The 15138-nt window shown below is 40.9% G+C and overlaps 2 protein-coding genes across 2 annotated transcripts; both read right to left on the bottom strand.

Annotated features, from left to right (window-relative positions):
- Positions 1-4457: 4457 nt before the first annotated feature.
- cldn26 (claudin 26) lies at positions 4458-5302 on the bottom strand. Its single transcript, XM_070546104.1, has one exon. It carries the CDS (start codon positions 5218-5220, stop codon positions 4564-4566), a length of 657 nt encoding a protein of 218 aa, XP_070402205.1. The 5' UTR covers positions 5221-5302; the 3' UTR covers positions 4458-4563.
- Positions 5303-9107: 3805 nt separating this feature from the next.
- lztr1 (leucine zipper like post translational regulator 1) lies at positions 9108-14486 on the bottom strand. The gene is made up of 19 exons (XM_015972606.3): positions 14111-14486; positions 13963-14025; positions 13823-13879; positions 13665-13744; positions 13465-13573; positions 13204-13287; positions 13067-13124; positions 12824-12963; positions 12538-12739; positions 12235-12345; positions 12063-12155; positions 11856-11951; positions 11348-11537; positions 11106-11275; positions 10624-10907; positions 10337-10486; positions 10042-10147; positions 9872-9952; positions 9108-9420 (listed from the first exon to the last, which is right to left on the bottom strand). Exons 1-19 carry the CDS (start codon positions 14260-14262, stop codon positions 9304-9306), a joined length of 2343 nt encoding a protein of 780 aa, XP_015828092.1. The 5' UTR covers positions 14263-14486; the 3' UTR covers positions 9108-9303.
- Between the last annotated feature and the right edge of the window lie 652 nt (positions 14487-15138).

Consider the following 15138-nt stretch of genomic DNA (forward strand, 5'->3'; position numbering starts at 1 on the left):
ACAATAATAAGAAGTTTGTTCCAATGAGGAGCAATGCTGGCAAAAAGCCCATAGATAAGTGAAAACCTTGTTTTCCACACAAGACCACTTAAACACATCACTAGCAACAAAACTATGAACAAAGCAGGGATTCATTTTTCTGACTGTTTGTTAATGGTATAAATCAGCTTACCAGTGTGAGTGCGTGGAGCAGGTGCACCGAGGTCCTGTCAAAATCCCTGATCCTCAGCTTCCCATGCGGATCCTGGTAGCATATCAGCATGAGTTTCCTTGCAGTCCCTCCCTGGGATTGGCTCTCTTCGCTGGAGTATTCCCTGTCCGTGTGTCCCTCCTTCTTCACTCGCCTCTTCTGCTTCTTGATGCAGCAAAGAGGTTCGAGAGAGAGAGAGAGAGAGAGAGAGAGAGAGAGAGAGAGAGAGAGAGAGAGAGAGAGAGAGAGTGCTTTGCCCCTTGCAGAGCCCCCCTTCAGCAGCAGACTGAGCTGACTGATCGTGGGAGTTGCTCTCTTTCTCTGTTCTAGCCTGAAAATGCAGCACAGAGGACCTTTGCCAGTTTCTCAGCTGTGTGCAGTATTGATGGAGTTGCTGAGGGGATGCTAACACAGCATGAATCCTCACCGTTCCCTGCTCTCGTCCTTTAACCCCTCCTTGTCTCTTTCCCGAGCTCAGATCCCCCTCTTCTCCCCTCTTAACTGCTTGTTCTCCTCAGACCTGTTCTGCATCCCCTTCAGATGTCAAAGTCCTGACTTGCCAGTTGAAGTAGATCAATGACTTCCAGCCTTCCCTACTACTCTGCATGCTGACTGTCCATTCTTTGCATTGCACGCTTTTCTCACGTGTATCGTGTCAGCTGTTATTAAAACCTACCACAACCCTGACTGCAACAAACACTGTCACAGCTATATCGCAGCAGTGCAAGAAAGAGCAGAAGTGCAGGTGTTGCAGAAAAATGCAGGTTCAGTCAGAAAGCAGAGCACCTTATACACACATTATCCCCTTTAGATATCTGCAGGATCAAAGTCACACAGTTAAGAAAGGCAGAGAAATTCGTTGAAAATGATGATTACAGTAAAACAGAATATAAATCGTAAAAACATTTTTATCATTATCACAAATGTTTGACAGATATTCACAGAGTTAAAAACACACTGACCAAATGGTGTTATTGTATTTCTACAGGGTGCGGACAGATACTTGTGCACTTTAGAGTTGGTGTGTTTGTGCTTCTCTGCGTGAATGCACGTGTCGAGCCATAAAACAGCTCAGACTCACTCACACAGATACGACAATACACATGTATAAAAATACAGTTTTAAACACAATCTGGGTCAGATTACACTCATCTATTTGTTTGTTTGATGGTACATTCTTAAAATTCATTTCTGAACAGAAATTCACGTCTCAGCAGAGGAGATAAAGAAAAGAGTGCAGGAGACGGAACAAACAGACGTCTGAGTCACCAAACTGATTATGAGAGAACAAAACCTCTCCTAAAGATAAGTTACCAACCCGTCCCTCTGATGGGTGCATGAGCGTTCGGGCTCTCTCAGGGTGACAAAAGGTCACTTTGCATTTGACGTTATGGAAACAACTCTCAGTTTATTGAAGGTCAAATCACACAAAACTAAAATTTAGAAATCAATGAATCAGACTAAAATTTAAATTAACCTGTCAAATCAAAGCCTCACAGAATTCATGATTTAGACTAAAGTCTATTTTACGAAAAAACCTAGTGACCCTGTTACTCATTAAAGTAACACGTCTAATGTGAAACAGCAGAATTCATTAATCATAATATTTAACATTTTTTACTGAATAATTAGCCACAGATTAGTAGAGTTTACTCTGTGACAAGAAACTGAGGAAGAGACAGCTGAAGAACAACTGTTTAATGAAGTTATCTGATCTGTGAACACTGCAGGTAACACGCTGAGTATTTAAAAAAAACTTTTGTTGAACTCCTCAGATTTCACACTTGCTCACAGTCTTATTTTTTACTTTCAGCTTTGAAAGATCAAATCTAAATAGAATTGTGAAAAATACAACAAGATCAAATAAAAAACTGTTGAAACGTTTTTAATCAGGACCTTTGATCTTGACATTGTCATGATCTGTGTCCCTCTGGTCCCCAGCCCCCTCCTGTTCTCCCCCTTTGTGTCTCATTATGATCCCCAGCTCTCTCTAGGGTTCCCTCATGTTTCCCTCTAGTCACTCCCTAGTAGTTCCAATTTGATTTTGTATTAGTCCTCCTCTGTTTATTAGTTGTTTATATTTGCCCTTAGTCTTTAGGTTTAGTTATTCAGTGTTTTATAGGTTAATGTTTATCTTCCCTCCTACTTAGTTATTTCCCCCATTTAGGTTATTGATGGCACCTGTCTTCCCTCCAGATCTCACACCTGTCACCTGTTCCCCTGATTACCTCCCTCTGTGTTTAAAAACCCTGTCTCGTCCCTCAGTATTTATCGGTCCATTGTCTTTTGTCAGTGTTGTTTTGTCCCCCTCTAGTTACGATAGATCCTGGCTCATGTGAGAGCTTTTGTTTTGTCTACAGAACTTTAGATTTTTGACCTTGTGTCCTATAGTCTTTGTTTTTTTAGTTCTCATCCTAATAAAAGGATTTTTTTATTTGAATGGCCTCTCCTGCCTCGAGTTGTGGTGTTCTGCATTATGGGTCCAATCCTCATGCGCTCGCAGCGTGACAGACGTCTCTTTTAAAGTTTTAATCCAAAATCTGAACCACCCTAGCAGGAGGCACCAGTGTGAGCCATTGATAGTTTGTTTTAGATTACAAGCTAGTTGGCTCCAACAGAGATGTTTCACCGCTGCCACTCGGTTGCTTGGCAACATCACATTGTGGTTTGTGGCAAGATGTTGTAGCATAAAACTAAACTGCAACACTGGCTTAGTTTGGTTTTTTAAATATCACATAAAGCTATTCTTCCAATGAAAATGACATTTTTACAAGTCTGAATTAAATTTAAAATACTGGACCAAAAATTTCTACCAGAAAAGAAAAGCACTGTTTAAGATTTCCACAATTCATTCTTTATTTGGCACTATGATAATGTCATTGTGACTTTCTCCCAGTGAGGAAATCCATTTTCAGATACCCACAGTGTTTCTATAAATTTATGAAACTTAAAAACCCAACATGCGTGCACACACACACACACACACACACACACACACACACAAATGAGTACGATGGTTTCATTATTAATGTTGGATGTGAATAATCACATTCTATATAGCTGAAATATTCTTTTCTGTCAAGAATTTTGTTTAAAAGACCCCCTCATTATATAATAAGTTGGCTTACCATATTTATGTCTACTCCTTTTTTCCTTTAAAGGCATACTATACCATTTTTTCATATATTTAAACCATTTTCTTGAGCCAGTATGTGCTAATACGATCCTTTACAGGGTTAATGAAACGTCACCCAGACCCCCATCACCCTCTGTGGCCAGAATATCACACTTGCAACTTCAGAGTGCCAGTCCGATCCCTGATGGACTTTGTAAAACGGAGCTGACATAACTGGTGCTGCAGTCTGCTTCCAGCATGTTTCCTGCATGTTTTATATCATGAACATGGGTGATTTGTGTGATTTAGTGATGAACCACTTCTGTCTACACCAGTAAAGGCTGGGGAGACATTTCAGCTGTTAGTTTAAGGTACTAAAAAGATGAACGCAAAGCAAGGAGATAAGTTTGACTTTTGCACTTTCACTAACAGAACACTAGAGGGTGCTAAAAGCAAGCCAAAACTGCAAAGTATCCCTTTAAGAAGGGTCAGAATGGAGTTGTATGGATTGGTCAGAACAACAGAATTCCAATCGGAATGAGTGGAAAAGAGATTTCCTTTTTTATTATCTCTTACAAAAGGGATGACCCAAAATCTTAGCAGAGTGGCTCTTAACAGGCAAGCAGACCAGAACAATTACTCAGCGATAACAGTGAGTGTATCTAAACAAGAAAAACGTTATCTACTGTGCATGAATGGGCAGGTGACACACCATGACAACAAACCTTACAGAAACGTGTTGTCCTTTGATTTGGGAGAAACAGTCCATTCCAGCATGATTATATTGGCATTTATTAAATCCTTTCTCATTTTTATGGTCCTTTTTTTCTTCCCAGTGATTGTCACATTTATGAAAGGCTGAGGAATAAATCTAAGTTTGAAACTCCCCCCAAAAAGTAGCTGAAAGAAAACAATGTGTTCAAACTTAGACGTCTAAAAGATTAGGTTTTATTTTGTTTGCCTTTCATATCAAATATTTTTTACCAAGTCAACATTGTGTAGTTCCTTCCATTATTGAAAACAATAAAAACAGCTGGTCTTGAAGGGTTTTAGTGAGATCTTTAAACACAGTTGCACCAACATTTCTGAATTTACAGGAACGTTTAACCTGCAGAGATACGTTTTGCAAAAACAGAAAGAACACAACAGCGGCCTGTAACATTTTAGTCGTCTGTTCTGTTTCTCATCAGAGCCACAAGCTTTCTCCCGTGTTTCAAATGAGATTCCAGGCATGTTTGATCTGGAAATAACTTCTAAGCTATAAAACTTCTGTCTTCAGGTAATGCTTTGACCGGTGCTTCACCTGCGGGCTGTTGGGCTCACTTGCAGTTTGCAGGTCGTAGTCCCCCATGCACACGGCCACAAAAAACAGGGTTCCTCCAATCACCAATCCAAAGCCTCCAATCCATCCAGAGAACATTGCCTCTCCATATTCCCAACGAGGCATCACGTCAGGAAAACCCTCGTCCCAGAATTCCACCACGGTCGTGTACGCCACGACAGAGACGGAAGCCAGAGTAGCGAGCCCCGACACCCAGGTCAGCACTCCGCTGAATATGAGGAGCCCTCTCTTTACATTAGGCTGACCCACAAACACCTCAACCCCCTCCAGACCAGGGAAGGCAACCAGCATGGCAAAAGCTCCTGAGCCATCAGATATTAGCATGAGCACCCTGGAGATCTGCAGATCGATCGGCAGTCCCAGAATCGAGTCATAGGCTTTACACTGAATCCCCTTCTCCTCCGTGTAGAGGCAGGTGAGCCACAGCCCAGAGAACCAGTTCTCCACCTCGTTCAGGTCAGAGTTCATCGTTTTCCACAGGGGCAGAAAAGTGGTGACCAGACATGTGACGAAGCTTCCAAATGTCAAAAAGAGCGCACTCCTTTGCATCATTTTAGTAGTTAAAAACACCATCTTCTGCTTCCCTTTGGTGCACAAAACAAGTCTGTGCTGTGGTTCTGCGGTTCAGATCTATGTAAGAGTGTAACTGTCTGAGTCTGTGACCCAGCCCAAATGCTGCAAAGGCCCACTACTTCAGCCTCTTTAATAAAACGCACCTGATAAGAGGGAGATCATCTTGGACTGGGACTCAACAAAAGACCCTCTGTTTGGTTTCAACGTTCAATGTCATCACTGAGAATATTGAACTCTGTTTTAAGATGAAACCAAATACGTCCAGTGAAATTCCAGGCTCAGTGTGTGTGTGTGTGTGTGTGTGTGTGTGTGTGTGTGTGCGCACACGCGTAGAGATTTAAACTTAAATGAATGTGCACGGGAGACACACATGCACACATGAAGAAAAAGACAAAGTGATCCCAGACATGCATAACTGGAGCTAGAGTTGGATCACGTCAGATGCACCAACATCATAAAAAACTTTTGTCTTGTTTTTATTCAAGAAATTTAAATTCTAAGAAATCTGAAGAAGAGTGTTTTAACCTGCAAAGTGTCTCAAGTGTCCAGACTGTGAAAAGCACTTTGTGTTCGCTCCATTCATCCTTAGAGCAGTCTGACAGATCCTTTTACTTTGTGAACTTCACTTTGAATCTTTAGAGATCTTGCATGGCTGCCAAAAGGCCCACTGAGTTTACTGATTATTTAGGTCAAGCTTCTTTTTCACAAATCTCCTCGTTCAATGTTGTATTTCATGTCCTCCAAACTTCTCAACGGTCTACAAAAACTTACATTGCATGACACAATAGATGTTGGCTGTACTTACAAATAAAGCTTCAAGCCTTTTTTCAAACACTTTATTTTTATTAAAGGAGAATTAGGCAGTTTTGGCCACAGGGGACTATAGGGCTGGGTGGCCTTTCATTAACCCTGTAAAGGGTCGTTTTAGCACATACTGGCTCAAGAAAATGATTAAAAATATGAAAAAGTTACTAAGTATCTCTTTAAAGTGCAAAAACCTTCAGATGTGAACAGAATTCTCTTAAATAAAGGACCTCATCAGAAACTGAAAATCCACATCTAATACATTATATATGCCTATATTATAGGCTTAACCTATAATACAGGGCTGCCAACATTTCAAAGAGTGAGACGGGGTCACGGGGTTGGGAGCGGACAATTCGCCGACCGTTGGTGGTGGTGGTGGTGGGGGGTATCAATATGGACGTTATTTATTTATACCCTGTACGGAAGAGAGTCACTGACAAGGGGAAAAAAAGAAAGAAAGAGAATTCTTACTTTTTCTCAGAATTCTGACTTTTAACCTCGGAATTCTGACAGGGAATTCTGGGGAAAAAAGTCCAAATTATCTTTCTTTTCTTTTTTTCTTTTCAGTGGCCCTAATCCTCTTCCGTACCTCTGACTTTACAGAGGGAACTGACCTTTGTTTAATACAAATTTTCTTTTCGTGAGGAAAATGTAACATTCAACTCTCATGAACTTCTTCACCTATCATCCATCTATCCATCCATCCATCCATCCATCTATCTATCTATCCGTCCGTCCGTCCGTCCGTCCTGTCTGACAGAGAGCCAGTCCTGGGACATATTTCAAGTTTAAATGTAATTCAACTAATTTAAAGTTTTTTTTAGATCCAAAGAAGTTATCTATGGTTGGTTAGTTATTTAGTGGTTGCAGCTTTAGTGGCTATACTTGCATATTTAATTTAACAAATATATACATAATTTAAAAAGTAAAAGCCTTGTTCTATATTATGGTGCAGTATGGGGGCCAAAATTAAGACTACTGCCCAGCAGCAGGAGGCTATATAAATTCCAAAGCAAACTACTGATCTGGTTAATGATAAGCTGGCGCCGGTAACTGGGAGGCTGATGCTGCTTACTGAGGAATAGCGCCATACTATATTCATATTGAACTTATACGTATAAAATATAACGTTGTTTCTCATGTCACGTAACGTTACGTGATGCAAGTCTGTTCCATTTAACCGTTTTCTTTGACCAAGGAACAGTGTCCTCGTAAGCAAGGCACCTGGCCTCGCAAGACATCGCCTTACGAGGCCAGGCGCCTTGACATTGAGAAACACCTTTACTGTTGTTGATATGGAAAGCTGCCATTTTGGATGTCAAGATCAGAGTTCTGAAATTCTTCAGTTTCCGATTGAGAGGTCCGACTTTGGGGGGCGTTTCATTTGTTTTTTCCTACTCGGAAGTCGGGATTTTCGAGTTCTGAGGACAAATAGAACACACCATAAGACACAAACAGTCTGCTAATGGGGGAAGCAAAAGTTACATTGTTAGAATTCTTAAAACCAATAAAAGAAAACAAAGTTAGCTTTATTTGGTAGTTTTAGAAATTTTAGCCAAGCAGTATTAACTTACCCCATTGGCAGATTGTTTCACTCAAAATAAGTAAATAATAAAAATCATATTTAAGAACATTCACCTTGTTTCAAATAGTGCTGTTATGAAGATAAGAATTGTTTAGAGCAAAATTTAGATAACACGAGGTGTTTTTTTCTTAAAATAAATTTTTGCAGTGTATAAAGTAATTCAGAAGTTTAACATAAACATTAAATTTAAGAGCAACTAAAGGGATACTTTGCAACTTTTTCACAGCCAGTATGTGCTAGAATGATCCTGTGACGGGTTAATAAAAGGCCAACCAGCCCCCAACTCCTCCCTGTGGCCAGAATGTTCCACTTGCAAATTCAGACTGGCGGCCACTCTCTTAGACTTAAAAAAATTGAGTGGACATACCCGGAGCTGCAGTCTGCGTCCAGCACATTTCCTGCATGTTTTAGATCATGTTGTAAAGCGCCTTGGGGGGGGGGGGGGGGGGTCCAGGACTCTAGAAGGCGCTATATCAAATACAGGCCATTTACAATGAACACAGCTGATTTGTGTAATTTATGTTTATGTTTATTTATTTAGCAGATGCTTTTATCCAAAGCGACTTACAATTTATAATCTATAGGGCATGTTGTGATTTAGTGATAAATTACTCGTGTAGACACTAATGAAGGCTGGGGAGACATTTCAGCTGTTAGATTAAGGTGTTATAAAGACAAAACGCACAGCGAGGAGATAAGTTTTGCTTTTGGTTCTGCAAACAGGCACTAAGGGGGTACTAAAAGCAAGCCAAAGCAGTCTAGTACCCTTTTAAACATTGATAGGTATGGAAATTAACTGCATTCTCACCCCCAAAAATTCAAAAAGCTGTTTTTCCAAATTAACCAATTTCACTTTTACAGAAAAAAAAATTAAAAAGCAGATTTTTATTTTTAAGTTTTCTCAACAATTTGGGAAAACAGCTTTTTTTATTACATGTAAAAGTCATCTCGTTAATTCAGAAAAACAGATTATTTTTATTTTGTTCTGTAAAAGTTGTCATTAATTTGGAAAAACAGAACTTTATTTTTAGGGCGAATGCAATATGCTTCTGTACGAGATCTGAGTCAAACACCAACATCTTTCCAATTTAAGAGTAAAAATATATGACTGAAAGTGCTTTATTAAGGCTATAAATGCATTAAACTCCTGTTGGATTGTGCATGTAATATTACAATGATGTTACACTTAATTTTGAAGTATGAATAAAGAAATGTTAGCATGGGATAACCATGAAAACATAGAAAAAATAACAGTAATTACATACAGTAATTCTAATAATTGCTATCTATAAATATAAATAAATAATACAGGTTATGGAGCTAAGAACAATCTAGGTGAGAATAACCGATTACTGCATTCTGACGGCCGATCTGAGAACAAACATTGAAACATAACTGACACATATCTAGTGTCATGTAGCTGCACATCAGTTTAAAAAATACTACCTTATGTGTACTAAATATTTCAGAAAGTACACAAAAAGCAGTTTTTACATTATAATTTTAAGAATAACGTGTTTTTATTTACCTCTGACTGATTTACAGTGAGACAAGAGAACTACTTGATCGCGTAGACAAAAGGCATCCTTCGTTTATGTATCCGAGACATGCAGAGGCAAAAAAAAAAGGGTTTGGGAGGGAATGGATAGAAGTTGGTGCAGCAGATGGATGACTTCTGGCTGAGAGCGATCTTAAATATCTGAGCCCATCTCAGCACACTGCTTGTCTGATATGTGCGTCGCTAGAGACTCAATGATGTCCAACAGCAGCAGCTGGCTGAGAGACCGCAGGTTGGGAAGCTTGGATACCTTTGGGAGGCGAGCAGAACAAAAGAAAATGAAAAAAATGAGCCATAAATTAGGACAAGTTGCACTAAAAATGAGTGATAAGAAGCTGCTGATTTGCACATGCATAAAAAAATGATTAAAAAAAACAACGGCACAAAGAAAAAAGTTGAACAAAAGCCAACAGCAGAGCAGACACTCCAGAGACGCAGAGTGAAAATTGAGCGCTTTGCTGTTTCTTTGGATAACAAACAATAATCAGAGTGGAACTGTGACCCCTCATCGTTCTATGATGAGGTGCTTACACAGCCGGCCGCGCTGTAAACAGTCTCCTCTCTAAGCAGGAGGAGAGGGGGCATTCCACGAGGAGGTCAGAGGAGACAGTATCCCCACCAGGAGGACGGGACTAGAGGGTTAGCTCAGCTGCAGCGAGTGGGCAGCACACCCCCAGAGCTCCAGATACAAGCCCACCAACCTTGATGAACTGGTGGACAATAATGTGGAGGCAGTGCTTCTTCATGTCAAGAGCCTGGGTTTTATCTGCCGCCTCCAGAATCTGAGGGGGGAGACAGAAGCAAAACAAAAATGTTTTCTTCTGCAGGAAAAACAACAGCGTTGTCCAATCAGGTCCCAAAATAGAAATACCTGCAAGACGTTCTCCACGGTGACGTTCATCTCCAGATTCTGCTTACAGTAAGCCTGCAGACGGTTATTAGAAAAGCCGTAGTAGTACGGTGCAGCAAACAGATAGCTGTTTATCAGGAGTCAAGGTAATAACCCCTAGGTATCACCAAAATAAAGAGGATTTTACATCAAGAACCATCAGGATCTTTGACTTTTTGAGCTGAAGAATTACAAATTTAAACAATGTGTTTATTTTTGAGGGCTAAAATCAGGGAGACTTCACGTAAAATTTTAAATTGTGGCTTTGGAAGGATACAGAGAGTCCTCCGGAGGCATGTTGACGTCGCCGTAGTAGATGTAACGCAGCATGGACTCAAAAGCCTGCTTGCTTGGGACCATTTCACCGATGGATATGTTCACCTGGCCATCCTCTGGCATGAAGGAGCGAAACATCGCCTCAAAGTAACTGTGGGAGAAATAATAAAGAAAGAAACTCAGCTGCGTTACTGAGCTGATTGTTGTCATTTAAAATCTGCTTTCTGAGCACAATCAAGCGTGAAAAGGGGAGGAGTCTGTTAAACTTCATGTACATAACGTTTGTACCTGGATCGAGCTGCCAGTATGGCTTTATTAGCGGGCCGCGGGTGACCGTCCAACAGCAGAACAATGTCACAGAACTCCAGGCCACCCCCTTCCAGGTAGGCTTTCATGTCCTGGACTAGGGAGGTGCCGATGTCCACGGGCTGGTCCGAGTACACCCGAGGGGGCGGCTGCTGCTTCCGTCGCACTATCTCCACTATCAGCGGGGTGGAGAGATTCTCAAACTCTTTGGTCATGATCACCTGATTGAAGTGTGATTCCTTCACCACGAAGTTAAGACAGTGTTCCTGGAACATAAATAAATCAATCCTGGAATTAAGGTCAAAGTCAAAAATCGTCTAAATTTCCCTAGTTTATCTAATCCTAAAGAATAAATAATTAAATTATAAACACCAAAATATTCTGACCTTCAACCACTAGGGGGCAGTTAAAGCAAGATTTTCAGTCTTTATTATTATTATTATTATTATTTTATCTGGGTGCACCTTCAGCTGGTCCAGTTGCAGCTTGTTGGCATTTTCACAAACACTCAGAACATTCTGCAGGTCCACCGACGCCTCGATGTACTGCACACACAGCTGCTCCAGCCGGGAGAGCTTAAAACTCAGAGCAAGTTTGTAGACATCCATTATGAGGAGCACATCCTGGACGTGGCCTGTGAGGAGACATGGGATGGCATATGTGTACTTCTAGCTAAAGATGGTCGTAGAAACAAGGGAAGAAATACCTCTGCGGGGGTACTGGATCTTGTCGGTGTAGAGAAACTGCATCAAGACTTCAAAAGGCTGGGCCTCTGCTTCCCTGATGGATACCTCCAGCAGAGGCTGCATGCCCGATGGCCTATTGCCGGCTGGGATATCCCTCGGGCCTCCAGCTGCTCCCTCATCCCTTTCCTCACTGCTCTCCTGTTTGGTTCTCTGCAACGCGGCAAATTATGCAACACTCCTTTACCCAATCCATTCTCACGGAGCACCTGCTAACATTCTATGTGGATATTTGAAACGGTTGTGCCGATTTTATATCACAAGCCTTGATGCTCAAAACTAGCTTTATTTTGTTCCTGTAAAGAAAACTAGTTGTCCTTTTATGTTGCAATTATTTCATTTGCAGCTTCCACTTGGCTTCATTTCTACATAATGTAAAAAGTACCTTCTTGAGTCATATTAATACTTGTGGGGCTAAAACTGTGATTAAGTCCTGTAGTCTCAGGAAACATGAGGCGTGCTGACTCAGACCTGTCGCTGCCTATCCCGGGCCTGCAGGATTTTCCTCCGCAGCCACTGGCACCTCGCGGTCACTATGGCGATATGCCCCAAGACTCTCTCCTCCCTCTGTAAACAACACAACAGGAGATGAGAAAAAACATGTTTACCTTCCATGTGATTTTAATCAGCTACTTCAAAGCTTAACCTCCGTTTTTTCTTTTAACAATTAAGACCCACCTCGCCCAGAATGAACTCCACGTCACAGAACTGACGGTTCTCCCACAGTTTACCGTAATCCTCGTGGAGAGTGCACTTTGGGTAGCTTGAGAACTGCAATGTAAACATTTGAATGTGATCAGTTTTAGACCAAGTTGTCTAAAGAAAATTTACTTTCTTTGTAAACACTCACCTGGAATCTATACATCTCCCCACTGCGAACATTGTTATCCACAGTCCCTCCAAAGATGTACATGGCATCTTGGATCACAGCCGCAGCGTGGAAGAGCCTCCCGCTCGGCATCTGTAGGGTTCAAATTGGTTTTCAGGATGGAAACATCATGCAATGAGCATCAAATAGGACTACAAGCCCAAGTGAAATTATTGAAGGTTTTAGCGACAAAATCAAGAATCTCCTATACTCTAATCGATGAAGTATCTATAAACAGAACAATAATGATAAAGAAAATATAAGGAAAACCATTTTGGTTCATACTTCACTGTCAAAGCTGGGATGGATCACCTCCCAGGTCTGAGAGTCCACATCATAACAGTGCAGCTCATTGGGTAGCGTGTTATCAGCAGCACCTCCAAATACGTACAGGTGGCGGTCAAAGGCGACCATAGTGTGTCCGTAACGTCTCTGAGGAGGTGGAGGAGAGCCCCGCAGCAAGTGCTCCGTTGGGATCCGCGTCCACCTGAGAAGACGTTGGAGTCCTGTGTGACTTTATCCAACACACACACTACTTATGGTTTGACTCATCAGGAAAGGCAATGCTCACATGTGGCCTTTGAATTCAAACTGAAAGAGGTTATTAGTGATCTTGGCTCCACTCTGACCAGAAAACACAAACATCTTATCCCTGCACACCGCTACTGGGAAGTTGCAGCAGGATGGAGGAATTTCACCACTTTGAACAATCTGGCGGTGACAAAACCAAACAGAGAGATATAAAAACATGGATTCAGTCTTTCTGGATCTTTTGTTTTTGTCCATTTTAAATGTGTAGGTGAAGTTAACTAGCCTCTTCCCAGCATGCATGATCACGATCCTGCAGACTGATGGTCCACATGTCGTTTAGTCTACGTACACAGAACATAAACTTATTAGGAACGCAGAGATGAATGTGTAGATGTAAAAACAGAATGTTATCTCACACACCTGGCATTCCCGTCATAGCCAGCAAATATCCACAGCTTGTCGTTGTAGACTGTAGCTCCATGTGCAGATCTGGCCACCGGCAAGCTAAAACAGCCACAAGACTTGTACAAATCAGCTTCTATCCTCACAGTTAGCAAAAAAAAAATTGTTTGATTACATGGAGAGAAAATACACTTTAGACAATTTCACTCTCAAAATTAACATGAGCCCAGATACTGGTGCCAACTAATTTCATATACACAAAAAATAAATGAATATTACCTTCCTTCCACTTTCCATTCAGTCCATTGTCCTGTGGCAAACTTATACTCAAACAGGTCGTTCTTATTTTTTAGGTTTGAATTGGAATATATGTCTCCGGTGTAGCCCCCTGGAAAATAAAATACAGACACCATACTCGTTTATTTCAAAATAATCTAAGTTTTTGCAGTTTTTGCAGATCTAAAATCAGCCAACTTTACCAAAGACAAACATGCTGCTGCCATAGACCACAGCTGAGTGGTGATATCTGGGAGCAGGTGGAGTTCCAGTGGTGAAAGCTCTGTAAGGCACAGTTTTCCACTGGTGTTAAAGTCAGATTCTTGATTTAAAGCGTTTCTTTTGGTTGCTGCAGTCTTACCGACACCAAGAGCAGTCCTTCACATCGAAGCGGAGCAAATCATTCAGCATGTTCTTCCTGTAGGGTGCAACAGAGTTAGAACACATTTATGTATGCAAAAAATAAAAATAAAACACCCATCCCTGTCAACAAATTCTCACCCATTATCTCCTCCAAACACGTATATGGCGTCCCTGTATGCCACAACTGTGTGTTTGCTGCGCCTGTGTGAGGATGCAAAACACCCAGAATGAACAGGGGTCAACACGCAGTATGTCCTCTCATGTCTCTGATCTGACAGTTTGATACCTGGCACCAACAAACTCATCACACGGAGGAAGTCTTCTCCAACGATGGACAGTCTCAAACGGGCCAAAGTTGAGCGTCAAATATTCCACGCTGTCGGAGCAGCTGTGATCAAAATCAACACTCGGGGCGACTTTGGTTGATTTACAAGACATTTCGCTAACTCATCTGATCAAACTCAGGGCCACTCATCTGAAAGGACGCCCTCTGTTAGCGACATTTCTCTGTACAAATGAGCGTTTTATTTCTCTGCTAACGAGATTAAACGCGTGGAAAGAATAAATTGCGCTTTGTTAAAGGTAGAAACTGCGACCCAACTAACAATTAGCTACTAGCTATGCTCAGAGCTAGCCTCGGCTAGCTAGCTATCGTCACGCTATGCTACAAACAACTGAAAGGTTAGCTAGTAGCGGCTAAAGTTACACTAAAAGTTCCGTTTAACCGACTAAATACTTTTTCGATTCGAAATACTTATTTAATGATGTCTTAACGAAGGTACAACATCAGGACTACTGAAATAAAAGGACAGTTATCAGGATCAGATGTCAACCACGCCCCCGTAGCACCGGTGTTTTACCGAAAAATAGCAACCCCCGCAGAACTAGCTCGCCATACACATTGTAACAAGCCAAATAAAGTTGTGTCTTTCATTATATTAAAACACTGATTCTGAAGACTTAAAAAACTTTTACTGAACCCAGTAGTTAAAAAAGGCTAATGAAATGCGCTTCCGGTGATGGGGAACTTTACAAGGCAGGAGTGCCTTTTTCTGATACAACATCAGTGAAGATTCCACTTCCTGTATGTTAATTTCAGAAATGACAAAATAATAATAAAAAGAATAATTTCAGAAATGACTAAAATAGATGCCACATTTGTTGTATATATTTGTCAAGAAAAAATACAAAATTAGTAAATACATTTTAAAATTTCAAAAAATTTTGAAGATGACAATATTTTGCATCATAATAACCAATAGTTGAATTTTTCAAACTGATTGAATAATTTGTGGATTTTTCATTTATAAGTCC

Source organism: Nothobranchius furzeri, chromosome 17, assembly GCF_043380555.1.
Source record: "Nothobranchius furzeri strain GRZ-AD chromosome 17, NfurGRZ-RIMD1, whole genome shotgun sequence".
In the NCBI taxonomy this organism is placed as follows: domain Eukaryota; kingdom Metazoa; phylum Chordata; class Actinopteri; order Cyprinodontiformes; family Nothobranchiidae; genus Nothobranchius; species Nothobranchius furzeri.